General features: G+C 35.6%; 1 protein-coding gene across 1 annotated transcript; it reads left to right on the forward strand.

Annotated features, from left to right (window-relative positions):
* Positions 1-325: 325 nt before the first annotated feature.
* LOC104614885 (serine/threonine-protein phosphatase 2A 56 kDa regulatory subunit gamma isoform-like) lies at positions 326-18,866 on the forward strand (the record flags this gene model as incomplete). Its single annotated transcript, XM_010285789.1, has 8 exons — positions 326-434; positions 2,912-2,965; positions 5,679-5,849; positions 6,427-6,554; positions 8,105-8,206; positions 10,508-10,580; positions 12,904-13,020; positions 16,201-18,866. Coding segments are annotated over 8 exons (886 nt in total), but the record flags the coding sequence as incomplete, so codon positions are not given.
* Positions 18,867-23,499: the final 4,633 nt, after the last annotated feature.

Here is a 23,499-nt window from a genome sequence, read left to right on the forward strand (position 1 = left end):
TTCATAGTGAAAGTTAGAATCTGAAGTGTAGGTTTAGTAATACATGTCAGCTTGGAAGAATTTGGGACCTTTGAAAGACTTGGGTGAGGGATGGGCAGAGGTTGATTTGACTATTCTATTAATTTTTAATCTTCAGAGAACTGGATCAAAAATTAAATAGTCTCTGGTGCACACTTAATTTGTAAATTTTTCTGTTGCGTAATGTTTTCTAGGAGATGGCAAAAAAAAAGGCACTGAAAACAAGGATTTTGGTATATCCTATAATACAGTAGTACAGATTTTGTATAATTGCTGGTTTTTATTTTTAAATTTCTTTCCCTGGCAGCATAATTAATGGATTTGCCTTACCATTAAAAGAAGAGCACAAAATATTCCTATTGAAGGTTTTGTTACCATTGCACAAAGTGAAATCACTCAGTGTCTACCATCCACAGGTAAGTTTTGTTCAGTGTTTTTCAGATTAGTGTTAAAGCGAGTTTGCCTAGAGACTCAGGGGGACTCTAGTCATTCTGATGTGGATTCTGTTTTAAGCTCCAACACTTCCCTACTAACTGGCCTTGGGGAAATTATTTAATACATGTACCTGTATGCTTCACTTGTTGAGGGGAAAAAAAAAAATTTTTTAAAGTGTGTGTGTAGATAAATTCCATTTTTTTTAAAAGCACTGTAGTGTTTATAGATGAAACGCATGAAGTAGTTGATTAATGTGAGAGTTCTTCATATTTATCCACACAGAGAATTTTTTGTTTATCTTGTTCTTGTTTGTAATGTTTAGACATACAAAAATTGTAGAAAAACATGGTTTTAATGAATGTCATCTGTAAACAGTTTTTTCTAAACTACTTGGAGAATCTCTGCTGAATTAATTTTCTTACAACTGTTGAGGTTTTGAAAGGAATTGAGCATTTACCAGGACATTATTATTTCATTCATTAGATCTTTTTAGAATTACACAGAAAAAAAGGGGGCATCTGAGTTTATTGTGCTTTTAAACCAGCCACATCTTTTCTGTGCTGAGTTTAGTTCCATTCAGAATTCCTAGAGGAGTGGGAAATCATACAATGCTGGCAAAAACACAAGTATTGTGATATGCTGAAATTTTCTCTGTGAAAGGAGGTTACACAGCTTTGTTTTTTTAATTGAAAAGTTCCCAACATTTTCTGCATAAGATAAGTACTCCAAGTTTTAAGTACCATTTCATTAGTAACAACTTGTATTTTTAAGAACACCATTTGTATAATTACAATTTTCTAGCAATTAGAGATGCTAATAAGCATTTCCTTTTGGATCTTGCCTACTGGGGCTCACATCACTTCCTGTTGAAGTAGTACACTAGAGTGGCTCCCATTTGAAAAGATTTTTCTTCTTTTTTTCTAATGCTGTGAGCATAACCTGTTGGGGTGTAGCCGATCAGATCTTTCTTGAGAGTCTCAACTAGTGCAGACATCTGTGATTGCCACCTTTTCTTCTACCTACCTGAGATGGATTGACCTTTACCTATACCTCTTAATTCATAAACTAATGCTCCAAAACCTTCAGGTGATTTGCATTCCTCATTACTATCAGAAGAAAGAAGGTAATGACATAGGGATGCCTCTCTCATGTGTCCTCCTGAATGAAATGGGAAAGCACTACATGAGCTTGGTGTGTGAAACACCAGAGTAAAACCACAAAAATGCACATTGAAACAGTGGCAGATATTCATAGAATCATAGAATAGTTTGGGTTGGAAGGGACCTTCAAAGGCCATCTAGTCCAACCCCGCTGCAGTGAGCAGGAACATCTTCAACTAGAGCAGGTTGTCCAGAGCCCCGTCCAACCTGACCTTGAATGTTTCCAGGGATGGGGCATCTGCCACCTCTCTGGGCAACCTGTGCCAGTGTTTTATCACCCTCATTGTGAAAAATTTCTTTCCGCTGATTATTTTTGTGGCCCTCCTCTGGACCCGCTCCAATAGGTCCATGTCTTTCCTGTGCCGAGGGCTCCAGAGCTGGATGCAGGACTCCAGGTCAGGTCTCACCAGAGCAGAGCATTGGGGCAGAATCACCTCCCTCGACCTGCTGGCTGAACGATTTGCTGCCAAATCCAGATATACATGAAGAATGCTAATTTCTAGATTCAATTCAAATTTACTTTAGTATAGTGGAGAACACTAGATGTAATAATCTTTATATATTCCTCAAGTTACCTAGGGACAGTCTTGGTAGCAGTCACCAAAAACAGGAAAGCAATTGGGCTTATCATTTGAACGTTTATAAATGGAGAGACATTAGAAAAATGGTTCAACAGTTCATGAGGTGTGCAGTGATCGTCCCATTTACTTTGGAACTGTTGGCCTATCAAGTGAAAGGGATGTAATAGTTCACCATTTAGGTACAGATAGACAGTCTCGTTCTCAGAATTGAAGTACTGTAATTCAGTCTCAGCTTTACATTGGTATGCATAGTTATCATTAGTTCTCATATGTAGAAAATCCTAAGATTTACAACTGTTCAATGCATTTTTAACTAACTTTGGTTATGAAATAGAAAATACTTACTAAATCACGGTGGGACACCAAGATGTTACTGAATGGAAAGCACTTTAGAGGACAAGCGTGTGATTTTTAAATCCTATGTTTGAAAAGATTAAGTGTGCTGAAATGCAAAGTACTAGGTCTAGGAAGAAAACATCAAATTATGTGTTTGTCTGTATTATAACCAAGAAAAAGGTGAGGACAGTCTTGGGAAGGTTGGGGAAAAATCAATAAAGCATATTTACCCTTCTGCTGTTTAAATTGTCTGCCAAACAATTTTTGTAAAATCAGAGAAACTGTTGTGTTTTTATTTGAATTCAGCAGTTATCCACACTTTTTCAAAGTGTGTTCAGTTTCACCATGAGTATTAATAAAAATCTTTTTCTTTTACTGTAGCTGGCATACTGTGTAGTTCAATTTTTAGAAAAGGACAGCACACTTACAGAACCAGTAAGTTTATCTTGTTGTTATTATATATTTTGGAATATTAATAACCCTTTCATCTGTAGACTGTTTATGGAGGTTTTGGGAACAAAGTACTGATATGTAATTGTTTTTAGTAGGAAGACCAAATATTTAACCATTTTGATCTATCAAATTCAGTTTTTCCAGCAGTTGTTTGGAATGTCCAAAATTAATTAAAACATTAAGACCATACATCTTACAAACAGACCAGAGTTTATTCTGCTTATTTTGTTCTGGCTGACTGGATACAAGATGGTTGATCCAGAAACAGTTTAGTCTTCTGACTTAGCTTGCCTCAGCTGTGCTATGTTGAGAGACTGATGTTACGATGGAACACAGATTTCTGGCACTCAGAGCTACCTACTGATGCAAGGCTTTTGAGTCAGATCCTGTTCATGTCTACCAAGTTTGGACCATAGACAAAACCAGACTTTGGTTTGGCTGTGCACAATTGCATAAATTAATACTTTTAATTGTCCTCGATAATATATAGTGTTTTGCCTTATTACACCCAACATTAAGTACATAAGAACTAATATGTTTAATCCCTAAGTAGCAATCAGTAAAACAATTGCTATTAACAGAAGTGTGTGTTACTACGTTATAATCATTTCCATTGCAGAATGGAAACTAGGATTCTTGAAACAAATGAAGTATGCAGCTGAGCAAGAACTCTTCTACTTGGAGCTTTTAATATTTAAGATATCAAATGTCAGCCATTCTGTCATTTGTGCTATACAAGATAGTGATATCTTAGCTTTCCTTCCAGACATCAGCTAGGATGTTACGTATTTCCTAGTACAAATCTGAACTAATATGCATCCAAGTCTGTTTCCCCTTTTTGATCCCAAATTAGTACATGATTACAACATTCTTTAAAACTTAGCACATGTGTCACTGAAGTACTAAGTTCCCCTTATGGTCATTACAAAATAAAACACTTTGTTTCCCCTTATAATTTTCAGGAGACTTTTTGATGGCTTAAAAAAATATATTTATTTTAATTTTATTTAAAAAATCTGCATAAATTTCCCAAGGCTTCATTGTGGACATAATCTCTGCTTTCATGATGCAAACATGAAAGATGCACTGGTTTCTCAGAGTTGTCTTGTCAGTGATGATATTAAATATTGCTTATACTTTTTAAATATAAAAAGCTGGCCTTCTATAAAAATGTCCTCCGTTTCAGAAAACAAAAAGAAGAGGCTGCTTTTTTTTCCGAAATGAGACAAAAAGATTGTTGTCTGAGAGAAAGGCTAATGGATTGCTGCAACTTCTAAACTATATAAAAAAACAAATATAAACTTTATTTTAAAGGAGTTTTTTTTCAGTAAGTCTGTACTGTTTGGTGGTTTTTTTCCTCCAATCCTACGTCTGGGACTAGACAGACACCGTCATATTTTTTTCCTTTGTGTGGCTTTTTAATCCTTAACCACAAAACAAAAGCATTTATGAACTTAAACATTCAAGGTTATATTAAGTTCTCATAAAAAATGTCTAAATTTAAGATTGAGTGCTATGCCAGTCATTTTAAAGTATTTAACATAGTTTAAATATCCTTTGAAGGAGAATGTCTTCCTATTTGAATATTGTTTGGCACCAAATTGCCACAGATGGAAAACTTTTTATAGTTTGAAAAAAAAAATAAAAATTACAATCTTACACTTTGGTTTGAAAATTGACATCTTTAGGAAAAAAATCATCTTTTCATAAGAGAACCATTTGTGTCTACTCACATTTTCCTTAAATCAGAAATTGCTAACAGCAATAAGAGTAGTTATTCCTTCAATATAACCTTGTGTATTTTCGAAGACTCTTGAATAAATTACGGTGTAATTGATAACTCCACTAATAAATACAATGTTTAATGATATTTAATTGCTAAACTAGTATCACTTTTCAGACTTAAATTCTTCTACTTACATATTCAGTAGATGAGAGAGTTTGTTTTTCAACTAGACGTCAGAAACGTTTCCCATAGACTTTCTGAAGACTAGAGCCAACTGTCAGATGACTTCCTTTTGTGTCACATTTTTATGGATATTTTAGTTGTCCCCAGCCCTCCTCCCCTGCCCCTTTCTCCCATCTATCTTTTGAGTGTTCATGATTTGCTGAGCAAAAAAAGCTTCAGCAAGCTAGGTAAATAATTTAATAATCATGAAGAAAGTTAAGACTGTGATTATAGTAATATAGTCAATTAAGTAAAACCCAACGTTTAAGAGCAACATGCCTTGAGTAGTTGGTCACCTGTCGATTTGGGTATTTATAGTGAATCTTTTCTTAAAATCTAATGATTGAACTGAATTTTTTGAGCTTTGGAGTATACCTCCAAGAAACTGAGAGGTTGAAAGCTACTATCACTTAAGTGGCAGCTAATTTTCCCCATAGTATAGTAGCAAATTTGCACTTTGATTTGATGATCATGTTAAATTAGATGTCAGGTTACTTTCTCTAGCCTTTTGATTATTATTTTTGAACATGTCTTTTAAGTGGATAATTTTGTTTTCTGAGGAAGTGTTTTTAGACCTATTACCAGTTATTTCTGTGACACTGAACTATATCTGATCCCTGCTGTCACATGGGACAAGAAATATGAGTTTTGTGTTCTATTCGAAATATCAGACTTCTTAATGAGATATAATTTAGTGCAAGGTAAAGTCAAATTATCATAAAGATTATGTTCACTTTGTCTCTACAGGTTGTAATGGCACTGCTGAAATACTGGCCAAAGACTCACAGTCCAAAAGAAGTCATGTTTTTAAATGAACTAGAAGAAATCTTAGATGTTATTGAACCATCTGAATTTGTAAAAGTTATGGAGCCTCTTTTCAGACAGCTAGCCAAATGTGTGTCCAGTCCACACTTTCAGGTCTGTACTTACTGAATGTACAATAATATAAGGATTTTTATAAAGCAGACTTGTTAATGGTATTACCTAGTCATTCACTGTAATGAATTTTATTTGTTGCAAAAGAGAGTCTTCAGTTCTGTGTCAAATTTTAGGGATCCAAATTTTAGCTTTATTGTTTCTTTTCAAAAGACAATTTGTGGATTCGTATTGGGTGATTCACTTCAGTGTTATGCTTAACATAAAAACTTAAGCTCGCTGTTTTCAGAAGTACCTCAGCCCTTTCAGTACTTAGTGTTTACATTTCTCTGCTTGTCATAGAGTTCTACAAATACTCTTTCTTTCGGAAAACATTTATTTGCATGAATTTCAGAGTTCATAGGTTATAGTTTCAATCATGTCCCTATAAAAGAAAAAGCAATTTTTCCATCTCTCTACCAGTTTCATGACTATGATTCTGACACTCCTGTTTGCACTAGAAAAATCCAAATCTAAATTGCAACTTCTCTTACCTTTCCCTTATATTTGCCAAATGTTTCAATTATTGGCTCTTTAAGAGATTGTCTGAAGAAATGTTCCTTTTTTCATGTCTTCTTAGGTTGCAGAGCGAGCATTATACTACTGGAATAATGAATATATTATGAGTTTAATTAGTGATAATGCAGCAAAGATTTTACCCATCATGTTTCCATCCTTGTACCGGAATTCAAAGACACATTGGAACAAGTAAGAAGCACTTGTACAGATAAAATTCTGCTATCTCACTTATGTCTAGTTCTCAGATGAAAAGTGGTTCAGTTGTTTGAGTTGCTAGTTTTAAGTGTGTTGAGCCCCTCATTCTGTGGCGTTAAAGTTGCTGGATAAGGAGGAGGAGATGATTGTCAAAATTTTTAGGAAATATTAAGAATTGAGGAAGATAGTTTTTCCTTTTTTCATTAAACAAGAAATAGTGTTTTAGTGCATCTAATCCTTGATATATTTTTACTAAAATGAAGCAGATTTGGCATTAATCTGTAATTGACTAACATTGATTTCTGATCTCTAACCTCTTTGATTTGCATTTCTTCTGCGTTCTGGTGGTATAGGTTACAGATCAGGTCACTTTTTTCCTTTCCTCTCTTTATTCCCACCCCCCACCTCCCCTTTTTTTTGTTTATTGTTTTCTCTTCTTTCTCCATTGACTATTTTCACTTTTTTCCCCCACAATAACATAGTACTTACGCATGAAAACAGTCCCGGTCAGCTCCTTTCTGCAGCTGTTCCATTGTAAAGTGCCTCTTTGTTTGAGCTATTGTGCAACTGCTGGGATGGCGAAAGTATCACAGTCTACCGCTGGCCGTGAATTGAGGACTGTTGATACATTGGCCAAGAATGCGTAATCAATCTGCCACTAAACACAGGAAATGAAATGGAAGATAGTGATGTTAAAGTGATTGGTTACTGTCACTGGATGCAAGCGGTAACAAATAATGTACTCATTAATAAAATTCTGATTCAGTGATGTAATTGTACATAGTAAAAGTGGATTGCTGTTGGTTGGTTTTTCTGGCTTTCAAGGCCATGCATTCATTTTATTTTGAGCGGAAGTCATGCTATCCAGTACAGCTGCAGTCTTACTTGTAACTTACATGTATGACACAAAGTAATCATTTAACTGATTGCTTTTCAATTTAATGATCAGCAATAGATTACAGAATGGAACTGTAAATTACACTGTAAAAGTGCTTCATAAAGCAGATTATTTTTGTTTAATTTTTCTTATGTTTTCCACTTCACTTTTCTAAAGAGTCCTGGCACAATTGTGTTGAAGTGAGTGCTGTTGCTCTGTGGCAGTTTTCAAAATGAATGGGTTTCTAGGTTCCTTTTAATCACTAACTTCTTTTCTTGAATTTGTCAGTTGCCCGTAAGTTACTTATCTCAAGATCTTTAATGTCATCTAGCATTTTTTCTAACAACCCTAGTTTGATTAGTGTCAGCTACTAAATTTCAAAACTAGTCCTGTATTGACATATGTGGTATTAAAAATGAAGTTCAAACATCAAAAGCGTGATGAGTAGTACTATAGCATAAGAAAACTGCATTCAAAGTTGGTAATTTTAGTGATTGTATTAGCCCTTTTGAGGGTAAACTGAAACTTCCACTGACTAGTTTTGTTTCCATTTATTCTGAAATGATGTAATTTTCCAGTTATGTAGGCTATTGGCTACTGTTGACCAGAAAAAATAAATTTCAAAGTTTAAAGTACTCTGAGTTTCAACCAGAAGTTTTACTTATAGGACAATACATGGCTTGATATACAATGCTCTGAAACTCTTCATGGAGATGAACCAAAAACTGTTCGATGACTGCACACAGCAATTTAAAGCAGAAAAACTGAAGTAAGTTTTCATGTCAGTGTGTCTGTCTGTTCTTGAATGATTTGTTCAGAGTGCTTTAGCTCTGAAAAACTACTGTCTTTGCTGGGAAGCTGCCCATTTCATTACAGTACAGCAGTTGTATTTCCTCCAGTCAAAATCGACTTGGTGAAATGTAAAATCTTCTAATTTTAATAAAATCTTCTTAATAAGACGCTTCATGTAGTCTTTGACCTGCTGGGTATCATCATCTTCCTAAAATAAATTTTTTTTTACACTGCTAATCATGGAACCCAGTGTAAAAAAATCTGTTAATTTAGTTTACATCCTGTGTTTATTTTAGCATGCTTTCTTTACTCAGTGTTATTTTCTTCCATGCTGTCACTCAGTTCTTTCCAAAACACTTTTCCAGTATTTTTCTGCATTGTATTGTGTGTGTGCATATGTGGGTATCACCATCTTCCTAAAATAAATTTTTTTTACACTGCTAATCATGGAGCCCAGTGTAAAAAAATCTGTTAAACAATTTAGTTTACATCCTGTGTTTATTTTAGCATGCTTTCTTTACTCAGTGTTATTTTCTTCCATGCTGTCACTCAGTTCTTTCCAAAACACTTTTCCAGTATTTTTCTGCATTGTATTGTGTGTGTGCATATGTGCATGTTTTTCTAAAGATTACCCAAAATAAAGTTGTTACTCTATTGTAATCCAGGGCATTCGTACATTACTTGCCAGAAGAATCCTGCTGAGTTTAGTATATTCTTGCATAGGCCAGTGAACAGAGCAGGAATTTGGAAGGTAGAATTTTTATGTTTTATGCCCAAAAATGCAGCTAAGTTTATGATCATAAAGTCACTTGTCTTCTGTTCCTCTATTTCCAATTTTGTTAAATAGACATAATTTTTTTGATTATGCAGTATATTATAAAGCCTACTAAAATGAGATCAAGAAGTAAAAAATATTAATAGTTTGGCTCTCATTTTAGGGGCTGGGGAGCACAGTTAGAAAGTGGATCCTGAAAATACCTGGATTTGAATTTTATTTTTAATTTCAAAGTGAACAGGGATTCCTTCAAGTAGTGGTTCAAATTATATACCTATTTTTAACTAATGTACTGGAAGTAGTACAAATTCTTAATGTAGGTTGATTTCTCCAAGTTTTGAAGTTCCTTACTACATTTTAAGTAGAAATGAGCTTGTAATATAACAGATTTTTAAGATATATGTGTCTGTGTTTATAGATAACAAAATACAAACATTTGCTAAAAAAAAAAAAAAAAGGCTGTGTAAGTGTGTCTTCCCTCGTAGCAAATAAGTGGAATTCCTTTTAAATAGAAAAGCAATCTTTTCTTCTCTGTTTCTTGGGGCTTTTTGGGTGGCATTTTGAGTGTGAACTAAGAGAGGCAGAGTGCTGAGCGATGTAATAACAAAAAACCCCACCACACAACAACTTAAAAGGGCATGGTTAAAAAGTTCTTTCACCCCCCAGCCCAAACTTAACTTAATTGAGAGTTGATCATTTTTTTTTTAACATTTGGATCACATGTTCTATGCATTGAAGCCTGAGAGCATTTTTAACACTCCTAAGCTCAAAGCCCTTTTAAAGTCCACCACCTTTCAAAGACAGTGTTCATTCTAGTCTCTGCAGTAAGTTGTTTATGTGTTAGAAAGAAAGGAAAAGACCCCTAGATTTTACCACTTGAATTAGGCATAAGGAAACAAACCTTTCGTACTTTGGTTCTTTTTTTTTAAAAAAGCATCCCATGGCATCCCTTTTGGCTTGTGACTCCCTTGAATGAGTGTATTTTTGTCAGGTACTTCTCTGTTAGTGACCAATTCAAAAGGTCTCTGGGCCTTTTCATTTAAACTATCACCTGAAGCCACTGGGCTTGAGAGTAAGAATCCGCCTTTTTTTTATGGTCAGATAATAGTTTCTTATGTTTCAATATAGAATTCAAATACTACAAAGTTGAAACACAAACACACTTTCAACATAGATCAAGACTTCTTTCTGTTTTAATTTTAATTCTTTTAACAACGTACAGTTATTAAAGTTAAACCGGTATCAGTCAGCTTGTTTTCATGAGAAAACATTCATCTCTTTTGATGTTGCTTTGCGATCGTGGGGTGTTGTTATGATGCAAATTATCTTGTCAACAGCAAGTGATACTTTGGGCAGTAAGCTGAAACAGGCATAGCTAAGTAACTTATTCTGTTGAATCTTTCTAGTGAATTTCCTCATTTTTAGAAAGTATACAAGTTGTGATGCAAAATTCACCAAGCTTCTTTTGCCGTTTTTACTTCTAATTTTTTTTTTTCTTTTCAGAGAGAAGCTAAAATTGAAGGAACGGGAAGAAGCATGGGTTAAAATAGAAAATCTAGCCAAATCGAATCCCCAGGTATTTAGAAAAGATTAACATGTTCATGTTTAAATATTTTAGTTTTGTTAAATATCAATGGGGGAAATAGGTCTGACTGATCATGGAAATAAAGCAATTTCACTAATTGTATTATGAAAGATATACAATAAAAGTACTTTTAAAATTTGTAACCTTTCTCTTGTGCAAGTAATTTTTTTTAAAAAAAGGTTTCTGAAAAGTATGATATGAAGTACTTTTTTCGTTTTCTTATAATAGGATATACTGTATTGCGGTTTGAAAAGTTATTGTGCAAAATTATGGAAAATATAGAGATGCCATAATTGGTTTCTCTTGAAAAGCTGCTTTGCAAACAATATATTACAAAAGAGATCTTTCTGCAAAATGTGAGTTATGACTGGTCAGTTTTCCTCTATGTCAAATGGATTAAAGTAATATTGTACGTTCTTGTCTGCTGCATTTGTTCTCATATTTGCACTGGGCCAGTCTTCTGGTGAACCTGCACCTCCGGTTCTTACTAAAAGGAAAACATCCTGCCAGGCATTACTTGATGTAACTGAAATTTCCATAAAGAAACAAAGGTCCTTTAGACTACTTGTTATATTTTGAAGTAATGGAAGAAGCGGATGGTTGGCATGGGTTGTTTCCTCCGCCCCCCTATTTAATTTGCTTGTAGAATGCTGCCATTTTCCTTTATCTCAATCATACTGATTGCTGTTATTGGGGGGGAGGGGGGAGGCATCCCAAATGTTTCAGTTACTTTGCAGCCAGCATTTTACTATCCTGCAGCAAGAAACTTACTGTACTTTATTTTTCCAACATCATCTAGCTGAGTTTAAAGTGGTGGAAGATGGAGTAACGGTACTTTGTAAACAGAAGTGGGACACTTTTTGATCTCAGTGCTATTTTAAAACAAAGTATGGGGTCATCTTTTTTTCTGAGGAGGAGGAATTTCATAAATGTTTTTTTCCTCTTGTGGCATTTTTCATGGAGCAATTACTAAACTGCTGAAATCAAAGTTGTCAACTGACATTTTGTTTAATTTTAACAACACATTAGTTAAATTAATCAAAAAAGAACCATTCATATGAAAGCAGCAGTTGACTTTCAATAGCAAAGCATTCCTCTAATCAGATAAGGCATACAAAAGCCTTGCTTGAAGAGTACTTGATACACATGGTCATTTGCTATCACAAATGATGAACTCTTGCATGTCTGGCTAAATAAGGGGATTGACTTGTAGTAGTAAAATTTAGAGTTCTACAGTGTAAATTTCCTGTTCTTCTGAAGTAATTTTTTGTAACTGTGTACGTTTTCTGAAACTGGTTAACATAACCTGTATACAGTATGTTCTGCATGGTAAGCTTGAAGATAGCTAACAGTTGGAAGCAATTTAAAATAAAAATTACTAATTTGAACACTGAGTGCTCCAGTGAATTGATGTAAGGGTATAAATGCTTTTAGCACTTTGTATAATGGATTTTAAAGGTTTTTTCCCCCTGGAATTTCTATTAACTTTTTAATTTGTCTAGTTACTGACAGTTCTTGTTGTTCAGAGCTATTTCTGACCCTGCATGACACAGGAATACATTTTAAGATTTTAGATCATGATAATTACATTCATTAAATCCTTGCTCTCAGGTTTTTTCTATTTAGTCTCATCTGCATTAAGTTACTGGTACACTCAGATACTAAAATATTTGAGGGAAAATGGATGAAAAAGTGTGTGTGTGTTCATAAATGAGTTTTTATTTCAATATCACATACACCTCATCTGAATTAAGATGGAATTTAAAATGCTGAGATTGCTGTACAGTAAGCTTTAGATACTATACAAGTGTTTTTACAAGGGTTTTTTTTTTTTATTCCCGAAAGACTTTTATGGCTTCTTTACTTTCGTAAGACAGAAAAATTTAATATTTTGGATTTGGAATTATTTTAAATTTATGTTAACCATATTTGGCCTTTTAAAAGTGTATTTTCCAACGAAAAATTGCACCAGAAAGTAAAATCATTGTTTGGGTTGCTACACTGTTCACAAATCACTAGACAGTGTATTAGTAAGGTTTCATATAAATGGTTGCCAAAGTAGACATTCAATCCTGGCAAAATCTGAATGTTCTAAAATTCAATCTCGGATAATCAAAGCATAATTTTGTATGATGACTGTATTTTTCCAAAGTATTGGAGTTCCATTTAAAAATTTATTACTTCGTACCTGGAGGCATAACATATTGAAGCTAATCTCAAATAACTAATCTTATCATTCAAATGCTCAAATACATTCTTAGTATTTAGGTGTTACTACTAAGAATGATTATTTTAACACTTTGCATTTTATTAGTACCCAACATATAGTGACACGAGTTTGCTGAACAGTCCTGTTGCGATGGAAACAGATGGGCCTTTAATTGAAGATTTGCAGATGCTGAAAAAGACAGTGAAAGAAGAGGCTTGTCAGGTAAGGCCACATGAATATAACAAAGTACTCTAAATTATGAATTACTTTTTTTTTAAACAACTGTTAATCATAGGCATAAACTTGGGTTATATTTTCATCCCTGAAACCATTTATCCTAGAGTAATAAACTTAGAGCTGCTGCCTTTAAGTGATACTGTAGCAGGCAGCAATACAGTGTTCTATTTCTAATGCCTGTGAATCTCTTGTATGGTCTCTTGACATTTCTTTACAGAAGCTGTCATTTTCTTTTCACTTAGAAATAGCTTTTTGTGTCATGACAGGAACAATGATTATGCTTTAAGGATGGTTAAAAATATGGCTAAAATCTACCATGTCATGTTTTATCCTCTTCCCTATATAACACTTTTGCTTTTTCATAAAGAAAACTTGGATAAAATATAGCCAGATTCTAGTGATGACATTTTTGCTTGTTTGTTACTCAGAGCCTTCTTAGTGGCTAAAGCTACTATGTTTTGAAAAAAAAATATGCATAAGGCGTGCATTTGTCTTGCCCACTCGTGGGTCTTCTTCCTCAGTCCACCATCTGTCATGTTCTATTACCTACTACAGGGCAAGGACTCTTAAGGTCATTCCAGTCTTTTAATCTTAAGCTAATGCGTAGTGATCTTGAGGCATTTTTAATTTAACTTCAGTTAAGTGGAACTAGAATCCTCACATTCAAACTAGAGATTCACACTTGGAGCTGATGGAAAATGGAGAGGTGCCAGGGAACATTCCAGTATCACTAAGATGTCTGGTAGGAATATCAGTAATATGAATATCTCTAAATCCAGCAAAGTTTAAGACCAGAGAAATGATCTGTAGCTGGAAAAAACTGATTGAGAACAGAGATAAAAGTTTGTTAATTTGAGCCAATGTATCAAACAAGAAATTTAATAAAAAGAAGCATATGGTCAACCTAATGCCATTAGGTTGGGTTACATTACTTTCTTAAAATTCCAGTGTCATTATCCTGCAAGATTATGGGGTTTTTTTATTATTTTTACTGTGGCATTTTGAGTGAAGGTTGAAATCAAAAGAAATGCTGGAATGCCTCCAAGACACGCTCAGCGATTGCTGTTTTTTAAAAACTTATCTCTGGAGTGGAACCCAGTGCATTACATGTAAATCTTAGCTGAACTACCTGTCTATCCAGGGAATGAATGAGGGTAGCATTCCCCTGAATGGGAATGCTGGTTAGAGCTAGTCAGTTCCTAAACCTCTGACTTTCTTCAGACCTCTGATAGCTTGCCCACGTGATGGGGACACGGGCTGCTGATCACTAGCTCTAGAGCCTAGAACCGGTTCTAGTGACGAAAGTTACATACAAGATTGTTGAAGGACACAAGTACTGCTTAACCTTAGAGTTGTGTTGATGGTAGTGTCCATATTTTACTATGCTATTTCCTTAATTTTCTCAAGATTTATGAGACCTTGGCTCACTTTCCATCCTGGTCAGAGAGAGTTGCAACTCATACCTCCTAACTCTGAGTGCTCTTAACATTAGTTTTAAAAGAAAAGCAGCCAAAGCATGACTATATACTGGTAGTTGGGACAAGCAGTTAAGAACGAAGTGCCCAGTCCTAGCTGCTGGAAGTCTTTCGGGATTTTATATACAGTATAAAATACACAAAAATATAATGTCAGACCAAACTAAAACCAAGGTCTCTACCTAGGTCTTACCTTTTTTCTACAAAGAATTCAACTTCAAGAGCTGTAATGTTGAGGCTATATACAGCTTCATTTGATAGCATTCCAGCTGGAAAATCAGTGCATTGCATTCCTATGGATGAGCTTGATTTTCCCCACCCTGCCCAGATTGTTAGAAGGGGTTGGGATTAAAAAAGTGATGCTAATAGAAAAGAAACAAATTGTAAACTAAACACAATTCTGAAACTGGGGTTGGAACTGGTTAAGCATTCTTTTGCCATCTCTCCAAGTGAATGCTTTCCTGCTTTTCCTTGCTCAGAAAGTGTGCAAGAAGTAAATGAGCTGATTAAGAGGTTATAAGCTTGTGTTTCAAAGATAAAAGATCCTGTCCTAGCAGAGCTAACAGAATGGTTTGAAAGAGGAATTCTAATTACTAGAAGAACTTAGAGAAATCTGAGAGAAGTATAAAGCTTGCAAGAGGATTGGTAAGTCTGGGTCACAAGGCAGGAAAAGGATTAACTAAAGATTAGGGTATTGCAGAAAGAAAGCTAGGTAGCATTTTTGCATCAGTCTTCGAGAGGACACTGGAAAGACAGTTATGCATCCCTTGCTGAGTACCATCAGAAATTAATGCTGAAACAAGAGGATTTAGTTATCAGTTAAAAAAAAAAAGGCAAATCAAAAGGACAACTTAGTTTATTTTTTAAATCAAATTTCAGAAGTGTGGAACTATGTAAACATCTATACAGTTTTAATGAAAATAAGGTTTATGCCAGAGGTTAGCGGTGTAGCAGGATGTCCGTACTGAAGAGGTGATGGAACGACTGAGGAAAGTAGACCAGGAATTTTTTTTCTGTACCAGATTGTGAGCATTTTTAGTGAATACTCTTTTCTACAATAAAATTTGACCACCAGTGGCTTAGTAACTTTTTGAACATGCTAGTAAATCAATGGCTAAGTACAGGTCAATCCGTTTCTATAAGGAGTTTTTTATAGAAGAACATGAATAAACATCATTGATCTAATAGGCAAATTTGGGTAGGTGAGACAGGCATGGGAACTATATAAAGACACCATTATATAGTTTAAAGATACTTTGATAGGAATACTGTGTGGTTTTCAGGCAGCATCAGTAAATTAATACAGCAGAACCTTAAACTTTCAGATATATGAATAGTGCAAGTAATTAGAAGCATGGAAAAAACTTAAAATCATTTATCTTAACATGTAGAAACATACAAAATGAAAAGAAGTGAGAAGATAGATCGTAATTTTTTTTTTAATGTTATCAGGTGATAATTGTGGTGGTAATGCCATGATTGCTAATAGCTTAGTTAGTTTCCTAATTTTTCTTCTTAGCAAAAAAATGAACTGGGTAGCTGGTGGGGTAAAGAGGAGAAAGTATATACTTTTTCCCATATGTTTTTTATTTCCTTTCCCATAAGTGAACATACTGATGTGCAAGAAATATTTTTAAGTAACTGTTTAGTAATTGATATTTTGGCCAACTTTGTTCTATTTTTATTTCAGGCACAGAAAGATCAGAAAAAAGATCGTCCTCTTGTGCGACGCAAGTCAGAACTGCCTCAGGATATCTATACCATGAAAGCCTTGGAATCACATTGCAGAGCTGATGAATTAATATCACATGATGGGCATTAAACTATTACAGTGAAATATTATTTTGGAGGCTAATTTTTTTTTTTCTGGACTCAGTTCTACAGTAGAACTTACTTTTTTTGTGCCATACCAATCAGTTACACACAAAGTCAAAGCTTTCTTCAGCCCAGTTCTGTAGGCAATAAATAGAGTATGCAGCTCAAGATCAGTAGTTCAAACAATGGTAAATTACCCAATTCCATATGCAGAATATTGGGTTTGCTATAATCGAGTGGACGCAATTTCCTGGAGGTGTTATTGTACCAGCTAGCTGATAACATGCAGTTTTATAGTCACATTTGAGGAGAGCATTCTATAAACTCTTCCCATCTAAATAAGTAAATGAACAATAGTTGGTACTAATGATAAATGTGTGTTTTCAAAAGTAAAATTATTTCAAATTTAAGTATTAAACTTTTTCTAGGATTTCTCAACTTTACCGTTGTTTCCACATTATTGCTGTCTTGTAATATACCAGCAGTTTTGAAAATACAGCTATTCTTTCGTATTATGAAACATGGCTTATAAACTGGTAACTTTCTTGACAATCCTCAATCATCATTCCTTTCTAAGAATTCTGTAAATTTTTTTCTCCTTTACTTGGGATAAAGATATATATCTATATATACACCATGTCCTAATACTTTATGTATATTTAAAGCCATATTTTCCAGTCTTTAGTGTATAATACGGCACTAGTATTCCAGATACGAACTGGTAGAAGAATTTTTCCTAAAATGAAAATTTGTTTACTATGACTGGGAGTAGACTGCATATAAAATTTCATTTTAAGGTTTTTCGAGTCAATAAAATACTCTTTCACTGTTTGCTCCCTTATCTGAGCTTTTAATACTCAGCATTTCTCTTGGGCTCTAGGAGTTCAATATTCTGTGGCAGATATTATGCGTGATTTCAGTTGCATCAGTTTTTAGCTGAAAGATGAACATAACCTTTCAGGAAACACAGCATCACAAGTTTATTAAAATAAGAAAAAGAACAGACCCTTGAATTCCATTCTGCTTCTTTTTAAATGAGTCTAAGAGCTGAGGAGATAGTGACCATAATTCTACCGTGAAAATATTTTTTTGTTGTTGTAAAGAGCACATGCGCTGCAAGTACACCTCACAAGTGAACTGAAAATGCATCTGAGTTGCTGATGATCTTCAAATGCTGCTATATATTCCACAAGATTACTTGCATGTAATGAGCTTTTTGTTGTAGATGGAAAAGCACGGGAGGAAAATCTCTTTTAAAATATGTGCTTTGTCTTCAATATTTGATTTCTCTCAGGGTGGCCAGTATTTTGACTTACTTATCCTGCTTACAAGCTGTTTGAAATGTGTTCTGCTATTCTAAATGGGTGATTAGTTTCTTTTGTCTCTGGCAGTAACATGATATAACTTAATGTTTAATGTCTTGATGCATAAAGAGATAAAAACGTGGCTTCTTTAAAAATAATTCTGTTTTTACTTTTTAAGGAAGTATAACATCTCCTGCATCCATGGGAAAAAAGTGCGCAAAGCAGACATTCATAGTAACCTTGTGCAGATGTAGTGCCTGCTGTTTGTTGGTTGCATTTAGCATTCAATTTCCAATATTAGTTATGTTGTCTATTGGAAGAAAATTGTGGGTGGTAAATATTGGCTTAAAACAACTAAATTTAAATACCAACCCAACCTTTAAGTGGAATGTCCACTATGTCTGAAAACATTTCCTGCAAAACTTGAAAAAGAATATGCTTTACCATTAGGATAAACTATATTAAAACAGTTTAAAGATGCCTTCTCCTTTTGAGGGAAAAAGGGTGCTTTTTTAATTGTGTAGAGCAATGTCTATGTATTTTGATATACCATTGTTTGAACTTCCATCTTTAGCTGATAGATTATCAGTTACCTTTGATTTTGGGTGTTCAGTATGTTTGTGCAAGAGGTTGCTGAAAGGAATTATTCTTATGTTACCCAAGGAAGAAAAACAAACATGTATATCAATGTTTGATTGATTGTGTGATGCTCAGTGTATAAGACCATCTTCCACTGTCTAGATTTTATTTCTGTTCTTTATTGAAGATAAGCACTCACCAAAAAGGGAAGTATTATGGTATTTTTAAAGGCTTAAAGTTCACCATAAATTCATATTTGAAGCTTTGGGCCACTGAACATTTGCTTAGGCAATATTCCAAAATCTATCACCACTAATGGTTTAGCATGTTAATTAAAAATATTTATATACTTCTTATCCTCTACTAAACCATTCTAAAACTAATACATCCGAAAAGTTAAAGTAGTATTTTGGTGACTGTTGTTCTTCATAAAGTTCTGTGTCTCAACCTTCCCCGTTTTCCAAAATCAAACCTGTACATCAGGAATGTCAAAAGTAATATTACAAGTGTCTTTTTAGTGTGGCTTTAGTATGGCTTCATTTTAATATTGTACATACATTGTACCTTGTTTTATGGTAATAAGTAATAAAAATGTAGACTTCATATTTTGTACAGAATCGTCCTATGTACAGAATAAAAAGTTCCTAGAAACAGCAAAAATAGGTAAGTGGCACAATTATTTTTCATTAGACAATATCTGTAACATGCGTTAGTGGAATGTTAAGTTCAAATGTACCTACATATTTTTTAACATTTTGTAATTCAATTTTTTGTTCTGGCATTGTTTCTGAAGAACTTCATACACCTGCCATTTAATATGCTTTTATCTAATTTTAAAACTTTAAAAAAAAAATGGTGTACTATATGGACAAATAAAGAAAATGTGAATTTTACTTGCTCATTATGAAACTAAATTTAGCAGAGGGTGTTGGGGGTGTGTTCACGTTATCATTGTTTGGAGAATCAGCTGTACAAATGAATTTAATGTCATTAATTTCAGAAAATCAAAACAACATACTATGGAAAGGCCATTACTAAAAAAGGAATAATGGATATTCAAAGAAAAAGCAGGCTTAATTTTTAATACTGAAAGGAATGTGATAAATCTCCAATCTACAAATATGAAAGATGCACCTTTCATACCATAGTGTTTTCCCCGGTAACACTTCACTTGAGTCAAACGCTTCAATTGACAGGCTTCAAGCAAAGTAGCCATAAAATCAGGGAGTGTAGTGTGGTAGGTGGTATGTGCTCAGGTGGCAAGGATGTAGGAAAAAAATCAAGTCTGCACTAGGAATTGTCTTCCCTCTGGAATCCATAAAACTCTTCAAAAGAACTATGGAAATTACTCACATAAAGTTGACCTTCAATAAGTGGTGGGTCTTGGGGGCAGTTGGAAGGGAGGGATATAAGCCTGGGATCAATATCAAACTACTGACTTGAGTGACAAATGTAAGATTTGAGTTATAAATGAAGCCTTTGCGTACTGAAAGTTTCTGCATGATCTCAGAAGTAAATTTGCCACATATACTCCCAAGCTTAATTGTGAATCAAAAACTAGATACTGAAACAACTGAGGATTCAGTCATTCCGTTTACAAAATTGGGGCCAAATACCTCGCAAAATACAAGGTTTTGAAATACAGTAGTGACATTTTTTCTATATAACTACCTTATTGAGTTGCAAACATGTTCAGGAAGTGACCTTTAATCCTTTCTCTCTAAGGGAATAAGCTCAGGGGCTTTGACCAACAGCCTCTTTCGGCATTGCTTGCTTGGTTTGGCTTTTTAAAAGTGGAAAGGATAATGCTGGTGTAGCACAAGTATGCTTGGTTTTGGAGATTTGTTGGTTTGCTTTATGGAAACCATTTTAGTACCTTACAAATGTACTTAGAGCAGATAACCTGGAATCCCTGTTCTGGATCCCGTTGTGGACCACCCACCTGAAAGTGGAGCATTTCTGCTCTTTGGATCTTGTCCTTACTGTGCATGATGATTGTGGAGGTTCCAACTGCATATAGCTGGTTAAGAAATGCCATTCTGATTACCATATCACTGTCTCCCTGGATTATAGTTTCTTTTACATGATGAGACTTGGTTTGAGCTGTTTTCACCTTATGAAATAAGACTTCAATGTAGTTAAAAATTTTCTATGAAAAATTTTCCAAGAGAGAGTTTGCTGTGGAGCTAAAGAAGGGAGACACGTTATTCCTTCACATAATTGAAGAGCAGCATGACTGCAGCTGGCTTTCCCTGAACCCACTCATGTTGGGACTGTATTCACTCCTGCACAAGCAGAGGACTGTACACACAAAGCATGACATTCCGTAAGCGTTTATCGTGCTGAGGGGAGAGGGCTCCACTCTTTTGCTACAAGGGTGGAAAGGTTATGCATGTAAATGCCTCAAGCTCTTTCAAGCATTTTTGTGATCCAGAAGATGACATTAAGAGGGTTCATGCTAGCATGAAGGCCTTGCCATAGTAACTTTTCTAGTACTCTGGATGCAAGAGGATTAGAGATGGGAAAGCAAGCAATTTGCTCTGATTGTTGTTTAGATTTTTTGCTTTTTTGGGGGGGTCTCAAATACTACTGAATTATTATTAAATATAGGAAGGAGACATCTTTTTTTTCTTTATGGTTTTGTTTTGCTTTGGAGGTTTTTTTGTTAGTTGGTTGTGTTGTTTTCCCTGAAGTTGTCTCTTTTATAACTTATGCAAAAGGTTTTCTTCATACATATGTTGTATGGCATTTGCCAGGAGCAAATCTTGTCTTGACAAGTCCTAGTTCTCATACTGATTCTCTGAAGTTACTTTTAGTTAAATTATAGAGGAAATGTGTCATGTTGGCAGTCTTGCCTTTTGGATGGCTGATTTCAATGGCTTCTTGCATACCTGTGTCCTTTGTGTATCCAAGAAAAGGACATCCGTAACTAACTAGAGATACATCAAGGCAAACTATTTTTTTCACACTGATTGGGCAAGCTACAGCCTTTTCTCTCCATAGGCTTTAAGTGAACATGAGAAGTTTTGTAAAAAGCTGGTTTATGTTTGTTTCTATCTCCATTAGGTTAATTTACATCATCTTCCTCCTGCCCCCTTTGTATTCTTTTAATCACTTCAGGCTTACTTACTGTGCCAAAGTGTCTTACCTACACTGTTAGTGTAGTCTGTACCTACACTTTTAGTTGCAGTAGCCTAGTGTTTAAATATTAGAATCCTAGAATTGTTCTTCATACCATAAAGTCTTGTTGCACATGAAGTATTTCTGGTTTTAAAACTTACAGTAAGATGAGACTTGTCGGGGGTTGTGAGCCTATGTTCTCTGCAATTCAGCAGCAATGTATAGAAATAATTACTTTAATTCTTATTTGCTATCTCTGTCCTGCTTTCTTCTCTTTACTTTCTGAATTATTTTTTCCTGGCAGCAATTTTACAGTAGTGAGTATTGTGTCTTGCTTTGTAAGCCACAAAAATTTGTGGCATTTTGGTGCAGCAGCTGATGGCTGTTTTAGAAGAATGAGCACGCTAATACTTGGAACAATAGCTTGAGCTAACCTCCTAAGAGATGCCAAGTTACACTCACGATGTATCTAGCTTGCTTAAGAGTATTATCAACATCCTGAAGGATTAAAGATGTTAATTTAACCTGTGTGTTTTGGATGCTTGGCCTGTACTGACACTTACTACATGGTTGTAAGTAGTAGATAATTCTCCTCCCATTGGAAAGCAGTCAAGCAGGACCAGATATGGGGTGGCCTTGGTGGAATTCAGACAGCCTAGCAAAGATAGCTTTTTTCATATGAAACGTAATCCTAAAACATAACCTGCATGTAGAAGAATGATACGGTGTGAGCAAACTGGACTTTGGAAATAGGGAAGTGTTGTATTAAGTGCTATCTCACTAACTGAGTATTCTGTAGAATATTCAGATGAGTATCTACCACTATTTTTCTTAATCAAAACTAAAATTTACCTTTCTAATAAGCAGCTTTGCAGGGAGGTGAAAATTAAATGGTTTTGACTGGTTTTCAGTGAATCGCCTCTACCAGTTCTGGTGCTTGTGGTTGACACTTGGTTGCTGAACAAATCGCTTTCCTTCCAGACAAAAAGGTTTGAGATCTCTATTACTTAAGAAATCTGTGGGTTTTTCAAAGTTAAACTGGACTCCTAAAACCCTTAGGAGCCTACTTGAGCATAGGCACTCTTCTCCGCCCCCCCCCCGCCCCCAGTAGAAATGGAGGAGCTGGGGAATGGGCTGGGCTTTCTGGATTCCTGGTATCCTAGCTGGACATAGACGCTTTAATGCTGAGTTACATTTGTGTAGGGGCTTACAGGTGAGGACCTCCCTTGTCAGGCAGGACATCCTACCCCAGCGTCCTTACTTCTTGTTCAGTACATCTGAACACATCTTGGGCCTGAGCATCTCTGTGCATCCACCTGAGGAAATGCATGTGGGCTTTGGAGGCAGTTTTGTATGGTTCGTTTGCTTGTTTTTTGGGTGACATCCCTTCCTCCACCTCTGCATGAACAAAAACTAGAGGTTTTAGTCTGTGGGTCTGTACTTTTTTGAGAGTCAAGGGAGTTGCTGTGGAACTTCACCACCCCCTCCCTTCTCCCAGGCACAGTCCTGACACCAGCCAGGATCAGGGGAGGGAGGGAACTAGTCTGGGCAAAGAGGAACAGATTGGCCCTCCCCGTGGCAGTGAGCTAAACTCGAATACCTTCGGTCAGTTAAACATCGACACGGGGAGAGGGCAAGCATGTATGTGGCAGCTGTAAAAGCTTTAAGGCTTTTTAAAAAATAGATTCTGAAGCAAAAGCCCCTTTTCACTGCTATGCTTCACTCCCTCCTGGGTTTTTGGAAGTCTCACAAAAGACTGGGCTTAATGGTTGATTAAACTGAATAGCAGGGCCGGCTGGGTCTATGCAGCACCCGAGGTACAAGGGGAGGGAGGTGCTCTTCACTGAGAATCCGTGCCGGTGCTTTCTGGACGGAAAAATGTCATTTGTACCACCTGTTCTTAGGGCATCGGGGTTTATTTTTCACATGAAATAAACATTTTTCCTCTTTGGACAAATGAGCCCCTGGCCTGCTTTATTTTCCAGGTGACGGGGCGGCAGTAGCAGAGCACGTCTCACCGCCGGCGAGGGCGGCGGGGCGGAGAGGGCTTCTCCCCCTGCCCTTGCCGCTCACCCACTGCTCGGTGCTCCCTAAAGAAATTACTGGAATTAAACGCTTGTTAAATACGGCGGGGCCGGGGAAGGGCCCGCTGCCCAGGCGCGGCTGCAGGA

The sequence above is a fragment of the Phaethon lepturus genome, unplaced genomic scaffold (assembly GCF_000687285.1).
Source record: "Phaethon lepturus isolate BGI_N335 unplaced genomic scaffold, ASM68728v1 scaffold7384, whole genome shotgun sequence".
NCBI lineage: Eukaryota > Metazoa > Chordata > Aves > Phaethontiformes > Phaethontidae > Phaethon > Phaethon lepturus.